This window comes from Canis lupus, chromosome 30 (assembly GCF_011100685.1).
Source record: "Canis lupus familiaris isolate Mischka breed German Shepherd chromosome 30, alternate assembly UU_Cfam_GSD_1.0, whole genome shotgun sequence".
NCBI lineage: Eukaryota > Metazoa > Chordata > Mammalia > Carnivora > Canidae > Canis > Canis lupus.
In genome coordinates this window covers 18227245-18241536 of record NC_049251.1, presented here as the reverse complement: position 1 = coordinate 18241536, position 14292 = coordinate 18227245, and the positions used below count along the sequence as shown (strand labels likewise).

Here is a 14292-nt window from a genome sequence, read left to right as displayed (position 1 = left end):
GCAGAGGCCTCATGAGGGGGTGGAGCCCTGACACAACTCTCCCATTTCAAAGGGGCCAAATGACAGCCCCAGACATCCTGTGCCCTGCCTGTGCTCACAGGGTCAGAGGTGGGCGCAAAGCCAGGGCTCTGACAGCCAGCTTCGCACACCAGAATCCTCTTCCATTCTCGGACCCCAGCCCTTCTCCAGCTGGCGTAATACCATTGAGGACAAAGTTCTCACCACACTGGAGTTGCTCTTCCTCCTCTTTGCCTGGTCCTCCTTTTTCTAAATCCAAGGCCACATGTGTGCCCAAGATGCTTATAGCATCCCCAGATGGCATGAGTGAGGGCAGGCCAGCGTGGAGGCAGGTTCTCAGGCTTCTTGGTGCTCAGGCTTTTGTTTGTCAACAGCTGCCTTCAGATGCTCAACGCTTCACCCCTCCCAGGACCAGTCCTGGTTTCTCAGGCAGATCATTCCATTCAAGGTGTCCCCCTCAGCCTGGAGTGTGTTCCCTCCCACCCAGTGAGCAGTAGGCCAACCCCTCCTCCCCATACAAAGGGGAGAGCCCCCACAGCAGATGGGCCGTGATGATGCTGTTGAACTTTTACCCAGGTGCAGAGAATCGGCTTTCCCATAGCTGTGTAATGTGAGACAGTGCCTCAAGGGAGGTACTTTGTTTAATTTAGATTCTGAGTTAATACATGTGACTCCCAATTAATAGCGTATGTCAACAGTTCTAAAATATTGATACGTTACTGGGATAGTCTAGTAAATGATTTACCTTGTCTTGTGCTACAAAGAGGATTTGAGGAGCCAGTGAGAATCTAAGTAGACTTTTAAAAAGAAATAATCTTTTTAAACAATGGTCTCTATTATTGGTAGAGTTACGTGATTGCTATAGTATTCTGTTCTTTTCTGTGTTTTTAAATGTCTTAAAAATAAACAGTCCTCTAAGGATATATTATTCCATTCAGTCAACACCTATTTAAGTGCCAGACATGTGATGGGTGGGATTGATAAACAGAATAGGCATATGGCCCATGTCTTTTTGGGACTTAAATTTTAGTAGAGAAAGCCGGCAGGCAATTAGAGATTGGGATGGTTCTTGTGATGGGAATAAGTAGAGAGCAGATGGATGTGCCAGAGATAACGGGGGCCAGGGGAGAGAGGAGGCAGCTGAGTACACGAAGTGAGTGAGGAGTCAGGCAGGCAGGAGTCAGATCCATGAAGCCTGGAGGCCAATGGGATAAGGAATTCGAAGTTTTGGTTAAGTGAGCAAACCTGAGACAGTAACTAAATTTATAAGAACATGCTTAGAGTAGACCTTAAATTAAAATTTTAAAATTAAAATCCTCTTCAAAAACGCTAAAGGTTGAGTGCTTGCTGCCATGTCAGAACTAACAGGCTCCTCTAAAAGAATGAGGTCCTTTCTGAGTGCTGCTGCTGCTGCCTGGGGTGAACCCTTTCAGGCCTCTCCCCATCTGGCATGTTCCTGTGGATCAGCCCCGGCTCACGCACGCCAGGCAGCTTTTGAGAGAACTGGGCTCAGTTGGACCTGGAAATACAGCAGCCTCAAAGGAGAAGTTACGAGCACTGAAAATGATGACAGGCAAAGCTGTGAGCCTTGAGGTTTCGGCTCAGAACAACATGAAACCTTGTGGTTCCCCAGCCAGTTGGCGTCTACGTGCCGTGCACCCAGAGTGAGCAAGGCCCAGGGCTGGGGGTCGGGACCCGGAGAGGGAGTGCTGTGGCACCACTGTGTGGCCCCAAGAAAGTCACAAGACCTCTCCAAACCTCGTTTCTGCCTCTGTAAGCTGGGGCCCCTCGCGCAGGGTTATGATGAACTTCAAATGGAAAAAATTGTGAAGGCATCTTAAGAACCATAAGCATCATTCACACGTGAAGTGTTGTAATAGCTAATGTGCTTCTGGCATTTTAGGTCCAAGATTTAGGTCCTTCCGTGGGTTTTGAATTTCAGATCTGAGGGCCCGTTTTTGGAAGAAGGAGTATGTAAGAGGACAGGAAAATAATTGATATTTGATATTCCACCCCTGCTCTAGAAAGCCTCCCCTTTGGCCCTGGCTGTGGGCCGTGGAGCACCACGAGGCCCTCTGGACTCACCCCCAGCCCGAGCTATGTGGGTTCTACTCCTGCTTTGAGTCACCCTGGAGCTGTCTAGAGCACCATCCAGGTCCTTAACCCACTCAGAAATTCCTACCTGAGCCAACCTGGGTTAGTCAAGTGGGATTCCCAGGGAACCGCGGTTGGAGCCAGCAGGAACTACTCACGATTAGAGCCATTAAGAACCAAGGCTTTGAAAAAAAAAAAAAAAGAACCAAGGCTTTGGAGACCCCAGAGCTGGGGTCAAAATGCTTGTCTGGTACCACTTGCTGCTGTTGGCCTCTGGCTGTCAGGTGTGACGAGGGGTCCTGCTGGTCCCGCGCCCTGCGCGTCAGGGTTAAGTGAGGTGGCGGAGCACCAAGCCCGATACCTGCAGCGCTCAGCTTCCTCCTGGCAGGAGCGTTCACCTGGCTGTAGAGTGAGAGAGTTCACGCGCCAGTTCACATTCCCAGCTTCCTTGGGGGTCTGGCGGTCTCACAGCCAGCCCAGTGCTAGTCCTGGTCGAGGCCAGGAGCTGAGCGACAGCTGCCCCGGGGGACAGCCCTGCTTGTGGCCCACGCACCGCTCACGGCAGCGCTGCCTCCACCTGCTTCCTGTTTCTCTCACCACCTGCCTCCTCCCAGGCCCTGGGTTTGCAACTCTAGAGACAAGTATTCAAAGTCTGAAAATAGACGCCTTGGCGTCTGCTGTGCTGTAGGCTCTTTACTGACCTTGCCCTTGTCTTCCAAACCCTGAAGCCAGGCCGTGGGGAGGCAGAGCTGTGCCGCCCCTCACTCAGCAGAGTGGGGAGCAGCGGCCTTGTCCGCCCCCCCAACCCCCCAAGCACAGGTGCTGTGAGCAGGCAGGTTCTCCACTGAGTCCGACACTCCCTGCGTGACCTCAGGCATGCTTCGTGACCTCTCGCAGCTTTAGCTCCTCATCCACAAAGAGAGTAATTGTTTGTGGGCGCTGTTATGTGAAGCAAACAGCCCACTGTGACCAGCCTGTCATGAGGCCGCCTCAGGGTAGGCGTTTTGTACACACCAGATTCCTTCCAGAGGCCGCCTGGAAAAAGATGATTTATAAACTGCCAGGATATTAAAACCAGAAGCTATGAAGCGTAGTTAAAACTTGCAGAAAACAGCCAACTTTTAAACTATGAAGTTTGTCAAAAAATGCTTATCTGTAAACAAATGCATGTGCCCTGCACGGATGTTTTAACTTGTTCAAACCATATTTCAGTTTTGAAACCTTTGATGTGAACAGCTTTGAACAGTTTTGCATCAATTACGCTAATGAGAAGCTGCAGCAGCAGTTTAACCTGGTAGGTGACTCTTCCGCCTTCTTGAAACTTGGTTCTCAGCCCTGCGTGTGCACCGCGGCCTCTCCTCAGGAGCCCCACGCTGGGTCACTGCACCACCTTGTGGCCCTGTCTTGAAATCACACCTTCCCAGCCTATTCCATCCTGTTCTAGCCGCCTGGCATGAGCTCAGCCGAGTCCATCACCTGCCTGCACCTGCTCACAGACCCTCTGAGCATCAGGACCAAATGCTGGAGTTTCCTGAAGGCCCCAGGGCCTTGCAAGCCTCTTTATGTTTGTACCTGCTCCCCTCTGTGCCATAACCCACCGGCTCCTGTCCTTTCCCCATCCCTTCTTCTTGATCTGGCAAATTCCTGCTCATCTGTTGAAATTCAGCTTCTCTCAAACAATTCCTGAGGAAAAAATAGTATGACATCATGGAGAGCATGGACTTTTGCTCAAAGAGAACTGGCTTTGACTCTCTGCTCTCCCGCCTTCTTCTTCTGAGACCTCAGGCTCAGAACCTCAGTTTCTTCTTTTGGAAAAACAAGTCACTGGTATCCGCCTGCCTAATATTGTTATGAGGAGTAGACCTAACATTGAATCATAGTAAGTGTTTCTTTTCTTTCCTTTTCTGCACTTTAGAATTAATCCATGTATAACATTAAATTTCACCCCATTGCAAATTTATGTTTTGTTAGCATTCTCAAGGATTCCCTAGAAGTTTAGTATTTCATAACTACAAGTAAAGCTTATTCCAGGTAGATATGCTGCATGACTCACCTGAAGTCACCCCACCATCCTTTGCATTCCCCTCCGCCCCCATCACTACTCTGCTCTCTCTGGCTTGTGTAAGAGTCATGTTTCACAACCTCCGATTGGGCTTCTGTGGTGGCAGAGGGATCTTCTGTGGGAGGCTTTCTCCTTGCTACCCCTTCTCTCCCCACCACTTGCAGTTAGGATGAGCCCAAGCCAGATCTCTGGGGAGCCTCCCTGGCACCCTTATGGCCTGAACTAGTCATGAACAAAGTTGTCCACGTGTTGGCTTCTGACACTGTCCTCACAGCCAGCATTCTCAGGCAGGCTGGCTCCCACCCAGCCCTAGAGGCTGCATCTGTCTTGGAAAGCGGCAGTGCTGTGAGCAGGGAGGGGTTGCAGGACCACCCTGAGTGGGCTCCGTGTTGGAGGCAACAGGATGTGGGGTCCCACTCAGACCAGGTGGGAGGATCATGTCAGGAACTCTGCATCATCCATCATGGGTATCTGCACCTCAAAGTCTTCCCTAAACATTACAAAACAGTCAGGTATCTGTGTTTTCCAAATGCTCACGTCCTGGACTTTGGAAGCACACTTTAATGTTCTGTTTTATTTACTCTATTAATTTCTGGATTTCCAGCATGTCTTTAAACTTGAACAAGAAGAATACATGAAGGAAGATATCCCTTGGACGCTGATAGATTTTTATGACAATCAACCAGTTATTGACCTGATTGAAGCAAAAATGGGTATTTTGGAACTACTGGATGAAGAATGCTTGGTAACTTAAATTTTTTTGTTGTTGTTCAACTTCTGCATAGTAACAGATGAGAATATTACAAACTGGATGTGTGTGTGTGTGTGTGTGTGTGTGTGTGTGTGTGTGAATTCCTGACATGTTACCCAATTGATGATGTTAATGTTGGGATAGCAGTCCATAGTAGGAACTCCAGAGGGCCAGCTGAGCTTCCCACCCTCTTCATGTGTAGCCCACCTTTAGGTACTGTGCACAACATCTCAGGTCATGTCCAGCAAGGAGAAGCCCTTTGAGGCTGTCCAAGGCGTATGTAGAATGGAAGTGAAAATAGCAGGTAACCTCATACCACTTGTTAATGACTAACAAGAATTGAGTTTTATTTCCTCTTTCTTGTGAGTCATCCACTGGGAGGTGTAGCTGAAAAATCAGTATCATACAATTCAAGAGAAGAGGTCTCTAGTTCTCCTGTTATTATCTCCCTCTAGGAAGAGCCACCTTTACAGTGGGCCAGCCTAGCAGTGTCCCTCATGGGGTCACAGGGACAAATAATCCCCAGGAAAGTACTCGTTTTTCGTTTGAAGATTGTATTTTGGGGTGTTATGTGTAAGTGATGACTCAGTGAATTGGTTTCTACTCTAGATACCAATATGGCACTGTATGTTCAATAAAATTTAAATTAAAAGAAATAAATTATCCCCAAACTTGGTGGTTTAACATAAAAATAAATAAATATTTTTTAAAGATTATATTATGATGTTTAAACATAGGTTTAGTTTCCTTTTCCAGAGATTTATTTCTTTAAAAAAAAAAGTAAAAAAAAAAAAAGTCATAATGTTGAAGACTAACTGGCCTTTCTCCCTGAAATTCTCAATTCTACACTTTTTCTCACAGATTATCCTTTCTGGTACTGCCCGTGTTTCAGCCCCTGGAGTGATACAAGATTAAAGGGCTGGCAGCAGGGCTAAGCATTCTGGAATGATCTAGTGAGGGCAGGGTGCACAGGCCAAGGCAGCCTCTAGGAAATATTTGTACCTCCTCTACACAGATGTTCGCTAGGTGATCACTATCACAGAGCAGCATGCAGGAGTCATTTGGACACAATGGGGTATTCACTGACCCGGGGCTGAATATCACTGATCGCTTCCATATCACCAGTATGAAGAACAAGTTTTGCAACTAGCTTTGTTTGAGGAAGTGGTTATTCAATAGCCTGTAAAATGGAAAAAAAAAAAAAAAAAAGCTATTTTCCTGAGACGGAGGCGAGGTGGGGAGCACTACATTTAGGTTATTCGCCTTTCCCCATCCAACTGAGAACAGAACTCACATTCATGTAATGGAATCTATGCTATTTTTTCCCCTAAACCTTTTAGACTTCTTTGGGAAGAAATAATAGGAATACTGCCACTTTGCAAAAATAAATTTCTTCACTCTTGAGTCACTCTATGTCCATTTCCTTCTAGTTTATAACATTTTGTTCTTCTAAAAGGGCATCAATATGTCTGTTTAAATGACACTCTAAAGACTGTTGGGATCAAGGACAGACGTGTACCTTGAGCTGCTCTATAGAAAGGAGCCGCAGATGTAAGCAGCTCACTCTGAGGCATCAGTTCACCTTGGTTTGTCAGAATTAGAACTTTTCTGTGCCTCTATTAATCTCTCATCTCTACTTTTCTTCCCTACTATTTGGTTTGCTTTTCTCTTGCAGTTACCACAAGGAACTGATGAAAACTGGCTTCAAAAGCTATATAATAATTTTGTCAACAAGAACTCTTTGTTCGAAAAACCCAGAATGTCAAATACATCCTTTATCATCCAGCACTTTGCTGACAAGGTACAGTGAGGGTCTGGAGCAGTGCTGTCTTCCCTGGAGCTGGTGTGGTTTCCTAGGTGCAGCTAGAAGCCGGGGACTTCTCTGGCCAGATTCAAGCACACTTGGCACGTAGCTGTGATGAAGGATACGTGTGCATGTGTTTAACAGTTTTTAATTTGTTTTTATTACAAAATATGAATTTCAGCTGTACTGCTTTAAAGATAAGTCTGCTGCTAGTAGACCTCATTTCTGATTTTGGCTTTACCGTGAATTCATTAGTGTCTTATCAGTTTTTTTCCTCTATGAAATTGTCCTCAAAACAGCATAATTGTTTTCTATAATGAAAGCTATATCTTTTTTTTTTTTTTTTGAGGTTTTCTTTCTTTATTACATTGTGGTATATGTTTTACAGTGGTAACATAGGCTGGCCCAAGATGTTGCTTTTTCTAGGTGATCTTTATTTTCTTCTTTATAGATCTATTATTCTTTATTAAACATGTGACTTTAATAAAAAGAAGAAGTTATTTTAAAATTACATTACAGAAAGCTTAGGAAAGAGGGAAAAAAGAAAAATCACCATCACCACTTGCCATAAACATATGTTTCATTTTGTTTTCCTTCCCTAAGAAACTCCTGCCCTTAGCAGTTGGGTGTCACCCTAGGGGCCTGGTCAGTGCCTTGGGATCATGGGAACAGTGCTAGTGCTGGGAGTCAGAGTATTCATTGTGACTGAGATGGCAGGGGAGGGGACAACAAGCTAGAAATTCTGTGATGAACTTTGTGGACTAGAGGAGCACTGTAAAAACCTGGTAGCATTATTGATTCCTGCAAAGATGCATATGAAGTGAATGATAATATCTGAGGTTATATTTTCTAGTTGTTGTCTTTTGCAATTCCACAGCTGGGATCCCATGGGGGAAAGCAGGGGAAAAAAGGTATCAGACTTTCCCATACACATATGGGATTTACTTCAAGACCCTCTTCATGGTACTTGGTTTCTGCACATTTAATTCTCTCACCCCTGGCACTTCTAAGAAGAACCTCTTCAAAGCAGCATTTTGGGTGGACTGCAGGTTGGTAGGGAGAAACCACACGCACTGTGAGATTAACTTAGGTTCTCAATTTACTTAGCCCGGGAAATACAATGATTTTGAAAGTGAGACGGCTGTGCTTAGATGCAACAAGTCAGCACATTTTCCCGCAGCCCCCAGAGCTCCCAAGAGAGGCACCTGTGACTGTGCCCACAGATGGTCTCCCTGGATCAGGCCAGCTCTACATTATTATATCTTTGCCCTTTTAAACCAGAGGCTCACACCACCAGCCTGGAAGAATCTATACAGCAATCCAAGGTCTTCATTCACCAGGGAGTGTTTACACACAGCCAGAGTTCCTGGTTCTTAACCCAAACTCTGCACAGCAAGGACCCTTCCTCACTTAAGGGAACAAAGCAAAGTACTTGCCCATGGGTCTGTGAGCACTCTCTCTGCCTCCAGATTCCAGAATCTGCTAAAAGCCTGTTGATGAACAGTCATTAAAATTTTATTTTAGATGTGTTTTCTAACCTATGAAAAATATATATCACATAATAAACTATGTAACCCAGAGGCATAAACTTTTGGAGTTTGAATATTTAAGCAACTACCCTGGATATGTTGTTTGAGGGGTTCAAGAAGCCTCATGGATCAGAAAGGGTTGTGTGGAGTTTTTCGAAGCCAAATTCAAGCAGTGCAAACATTTACCCACTATACTTGATTCTAAGGGCTTCAGTGGCCCTTGAACACTCTGCGATCAAATGGTCAGATATTCTTTCTACCATATTAATGCTATTTAGGGAAATATTTCTGTTTGAACACAAAGGGCAACACTGAGGTTTTTTCCTCCTCCTGATGGCTTCAAAGGCAGAGTGAACCCCAAGCCAGTTCTTAGACTTATGTGTGTATTGACTGCACATATCGCAGGGAATGACCGGTCACCTGTGGCTAGAGGGAACCCATAGGTGAATACCGAGTGATCAGTGGCTAGTGAAAAATCCAGGATTAGGAAAGCCTGGCTCTTTCCATCAGATGACATATTCCCAGCTTTGAAGGTTTTATATAAATGATTTGCTGTAAAAAACAGAAACTGAATCTCTTTTTAGAAGATTGCCTTTTTAGCTCCTTCATTAGTCATTGTTGAAAAAGAAAAAGAGAAAAACTATGATATTTAGATGCTGTTTGCTTTTCTTCTTTGGAAATAATTAAATCCTTTCTCTACATAGGTAGAATATAAATGTGAAGGTTTCCTTGAAAAGAACAGAGATACCGTCTATGACATGTTGGTTGAAACCCTGAGAGCAAGCAAGGTTGGTAAGGTCCCTAAGAGGTAATTAATGTTATTCCTTATGTAACTTGACACGGACCTAGATGTTCATCAGGAAAGAGTAAGAAGTATGTGGGCGTGTGTACTGTCTTACAGTGGCAACCTGTAGCTCAGACGTAGAAAAATAACTGTTTTGGAATTGGGACTAAAATATGTATCAAGCTTCTGAAAGCATCCAAATAATTATTCATTAGATACAAAATCAGAAATCAAATGTGTGGATACCAGAAAGGAAAGATAGCTAATATATAACCAGTTAAAGAGCCACAGTTCACATTTGATTCATTCATCCACAGATATTTATGGAGCACCTACCATGTGCCATCACTGGTCCTAGATTCCTGATGCAGCAGTGAACAAGGCAGTCAGGGTTCCTGCCCTCGTGAAGCTCACGTTCTAGAGGGAGTAACATACCCTAACCACATAAGTGGCAATGGCAGGTAGTGCTAAGCACATAAAAGAAACCAGGGCAACACAAGGAGAGGGTGACCTGGGGAAAAGGGTGCTGGTTCTGATGTGCAAGCTCCCTGAATCCACAGTTCTTTATGAGAAGTAGTGTCACCAAAGGAATAACTTCTGTTTTTTTCTTTTCCTCTTCGAACATTTCCTTATTAACATTTGAAAATAAGAATATTCCATACGTGGGACGCCTGGGTGGCTCAGCAGTTTAGCAAGTGCCTTGGGCCCAGGGCGTGATCCTGGAGTCCCAGGATCGAGTCCCACATCAGGCTCCCTGCATGGAGCCTGCTTCTCCCTCTGCCTGTGTCTTTGCACCTCTCTCTCTCTCTCTCTCTCTCTCTCTCTGTCTCTGTCTCTCATGAATAGATAGATAGATAGATAGATAGATAGATAGATAGATAATCTTTAAAAAAGAATATTCCATACACGAGCCTTCATTTTGTAAATATTTGGTTAGATTGTACTTATTTTTCTTTTGTATGTGTGTGTTTTTAAAGATTTTATTTATTTATTCATGAGAGAAACACACAGAGAGAGAGAGAGAGGCAGAGACATAGGCAGAGAGAGAAGCAGGCTCCATGCAGGGAGCCTGATATGGGACTCAATCTCGGGTCTCCAGGATCACGCCCTGGACTGAAGGCGGTGCTAAACCGTTGAGCCACCGGGATTGCCCTATTTTTCTTTTTCTTTAAAAGATCCTTGATCCTAGTGTATGTTCTCATTCATTTGGGGAATATAAATAATAGTGAAAGGGAATATAAGGGAAGGGAGAAGAAATGTGTGGGAAATATCAGAAAGGGAGACAGAACATAAAGACTCCTAACTCTGGGAAACAAACTAGGGGTGGTGGAAGGGGACAAGGGAGGGGGGTGGGGGTGAGTGGGTGACGGGCACTGAGGGGGGCACTTGACAGGATGAGCACTGGGTGTTATTCTGTATGTTGGTAAATTGAACACCAAGAAAAATTATTTTATCAAAAAAAAAAGATCCTTGATCCTTTGTTGATATTCAAGTATTTTGACAATTTCCCATATAAGCATGAGCATTTCTACTAACAGTCATAAGTAAGTCATAAGCATGACAACTTCAGTTATTAAAACCAATTTATGTTAGAGAATTCAATGTGGAAGTGGCCTGCATCTTGTGTACAAAATTAGTTGATTTAATTCACCAATTGCTTACTCGTCCCCAAGCATACCCTGGGGTCCAGTCTAGAAGATGGATGCAGATCACATGAAAGCACGGATGGGTCTCTGCTCAGCACAAAGGTTCTCAGAGGCGTGGGACATTCAGATCCACTGGTTTCACAGCCAGACATACAAGGATTCATTAGACAGGGATTTTCCCCCCACAGGAGATTGTCAGTGTCTGATTTAAAGGAAAAAAATGAATTTAACTCTAAGCAGATAAGACATTTAAAGAAGTAATTGATGCATGATAGAAAGTAATGAGTATCTTAGAAGACACTCACAAGTAAAGGATTTTTTCACTTAGAAGAAATCAGAATTAATTTGAGTTGAGCACAATTTTTTTTACTTTTTTTTTTAACATTAGTCTAAGCAAGTGCCAGAGATGGAGCTAGAAAATATTTTTTTAGTTTATTTATTTATTTATTTATTTATTTATTTATTTATTTATTCATGATAGTCACAGAGAGAGGAGAGAGAGGCAGAGACACAGGCAGAGGGAGAAGCAGGCTCCATGCGGGGAGCCCGATGTGGGACTCCATCCCGGGTCTCCAGGATCACACTGTAGGCTGAAGGCAGGCGCTTAACCGCTGAGCCACCCAGGGATCCCCTAGAAAATATTTTAATAGAACCTTGAATGATGGGTAGAGTTTGGATGTGCAGGGATGAAAATGTGAGGTAGGAGGGAGGAGATTCCTGGTGTAGAAACAGCATACAGACCCAGGTACCCATATAGACATTTGCACAGATTTACCCTCTGTTCATATTCCTGGAAAGAAGCCATGTGTCATCCGGAGGAAGGACAGTCCCCTTCTGGGATTCAGATTTGGCTGTAGAGATTGGTTGAGACTGCTGACCTCATCTTACCTGGGGTTGTAGTGGCCATTTACATGGTTTGCATCAGCTGATAACTGTGAGTGAACACCTTTGGACATTAGAATCCTCTCTGTTCTTTCCAGTTTCATCTCTGTGCCAACTTTTTTCGAGAAAATCCGGTTCCTCCTTCCCCTTTTGGTTCAGCGATCACAGTTAAATCTGCAAAGCCACTTATCAAGCCAAACAACAAGCAGTTCCGGACCACAGTGGGGAGCAAGGTACCCAGAAAGTATCTGAGGGTGAGGGGGCCTGGGGCCTAGGCCAGACCACCCCCGGGAGCCAGGCCACAGTAGTGCCCATCTTCCAGGCCTGGACATGGGCACTGAGCTGCTTCACATCCAGTACATATGGAAATACAAAGAAAGGCCACAGTTCATCATCATCACACCTCAGCCTTCAATGTTACATGCACCTGAGCAAACCACATGTTTGCTAAGTTCCCTGCTATTTGGGGTAATTGGATATAGGATATGCTAATAATCATAGTCATGGATTGAAATCTTTCATAATAGATGTTGAGACATGAAGTTAACTTTTCTTCTTAATTTACCAATGTTGGGCCTTCCTTTTTTTTTTTTTTTTTTTTTTGGCCTCGATCTAAGCATCAAATTTCAACATGACATCTGTTCTCTGACCTTGTTTCCTAGTTCCGCGGCTCTCTGTACTTGCTCATGGAAACCCTCAATGCAACCACACCCCACTATGTCCGATGCATCAAGCCAAACGATGAGAAATTACCCTTTGAGTAAGTGTTCCTATGCAGTAGAGGGAAAACACCAAGGAGGTCATTTCTGTCACAATGTTGGAGAATTTGCTTATAATTCTCTTGCACTTCACTGTTTCTGGTTTTTTTAATGATTCAGAGCAACCCCATCCTTTACATAAACTGTTAGCCAGCACAATGCCTCTAAGGAGGCTAAACTAGCTTGTCTCCAGGATGAAGCAAAGGGGCTAGCTCTGAAAGAATAGTCTGCAACTAAGGTTTGTGCAACTGAGAAAGCCAGAGCGTTTCCTAAGTTCTAAGAATAATTTGTGTATAGCATGGTGACTATAGTTAATAACACTCTATTGTGTGTTTGAAAGTTACTATGAGAGTAGATCCTAAAGGTCCTCATCACAAGAAAGAAACTGTTGTAACTATGTATGGTGATGAGTGTGATCCAGACTTACTGTGATTGTTTCACAATATGCACAAGTACCGTGTCACTGTGTTGTACACCTCAAGCTACTATGATCCTGCCTTTCGATGATAACTCAGTAAGAAAGAAAATGTGTTTTTTTAAAGGAAGGTGGTAGAGGAACAGAGGTTTCACCCTCAAATACAGCATGAGATGAGACTTGCTCTCCGGGGCCCCCAGGAAAGCCCCCAGACTAGGAGTGGGCGTTGCAGTGTCTTTGAGCTGGCTAGAGCTGAGAGGGGTCTGAGGGGTGTGCACGGTCCCTGGAGGTGGTGAATATGTGTGGGGGTGCCCACCAGAGGCTCAGACCTCAGCCAGGGGGTGTCCCATAAAGGTGATTCTAGCATCAGATGGGCACTAGGACGACGCAGGCGGGAATGTTTCTTCCGCTCTGGGTGTCATGCGAAGCTGACATGCATCAGCTTGTCACCGAAGGCCATTCCCCGCGAAGTTTCCCTGCTTCTGCTCTCTGAATCTGTCCTTTCCCCACCACTTCAGTCAGCTTCCCAAACTCTTCGCAGAGCTGCTGTTCTCATCTCCCCTGCAACAGGTGTCCGTGGAGTAGCTGCTGGGTGCCTGGTGTGGGGGTCCCAGAGGCGGACCCCACTCCCCCGGGGCGCACACTCCCGGCGGCTCTGCTGCGCTGCTCATGGGCATGTTTGTCTGTCATCATGGCTAACACGCATCCTAACACACATCTTCTTTCAGGTTCGACTCCAAAAGGATTGTTCAGCAGCTGCGAGCCTGTGGCGTTTTAGAAACGATTCGCATTAGCGCGCAGAGCTACCCTTCCAGGTTCGCTGTCACTCCTTGCTTCCGGGCGGTGGGGTGGGGAGGGGGGATCTTCCCAACTTCAGGCCTCCTGAGAACCAAGGGAGCGGCTGCCAGACTTTTTGTTAGATACTTGCATAAGATGCCCCCAAGATGCCCCCCAAGATTTTTCCCACTGTGCTTAGGGCGACCGGTGGCGGTGTGAGGGATGGGGGCCCCCCTGACCACCCCATCCCCCATTTCCACTGCCAGTGACTGTCTCCAGCTGCCTCCCCACTGCTCCTGGGAGAGGGAGCTGAAGGGGGGTACAGCACAATTGGTGAGGCGAGTGTTAGCAGAAATACTGCACGGGGAACACACAGGTGTACTCAGGGCGAGGTCAAAGGTCAGCACCATCACCCCACCAACTCCACCCCACCCCCACCCCATCAGCAGTGGGATCCACAGACAGGCCACACTTCCTCACTGCCACACCGCCTCAGATCCTGTTTGACTTTACAGGTGGACATACATCGAATTCTACAGTCGCTACGGTGTGCTCATGACCAAACAGGAGCTTTCATTTGGTGATAAAAAGGAAGTGTGCAAAGTGGTTTTACACAGGCTCATCCAGGTCAGTCTTGCTCAGCTTTTCGAATGACGGGCTCTTATGAAGATGCCCACCTTCCAAATATGTTTCCCTACCTGCCTGCCTCAGGAAGTATTGCCATGAATGCCAAAGAAGAAAGAAAATATGCCCCAAACATTTGTGTGCTGAG

At 45.4% G+C, this 14292-nt stretch overlaps 1 protein-coding gene across 1 annotated transcript in view; it reads left to right on the top strand.

The window, feature by feature from the left end:
• MYO5C (myosin VC) overlaps positions 1-14292 on the top strand; it is a 94743-nt gene that overhangs the window by 34453 nt on the left and 45998 nt on the right. The window contains exons 11-18 of the mRNA XM_038580442.1: positions 3325-3406; positions 4779-4919; positions 6601-6726; positions 8963-9046; positions 11669-11803; positions 12233-12330; positions 13472-13558; positions 14036-14147. Coding sequence (XP_038436370.1) covers positions 3325-3406; positions 4779-4919; positions 6601-6726; positions 8963-9046; positions 11669-11803; positions 12233-12330; positions 13472-13558; positions 14036-14147 — 865 coding nt within the window. The remainder of the gene's footprint in view (positions 1-3324; positions 3407-4778; positions 4920-6600; positions 6727-8962; positions 9047-11668; positions 11804-12232; positions 12331-13471; positions 13559-14035; positions 14148-14292) is intronic.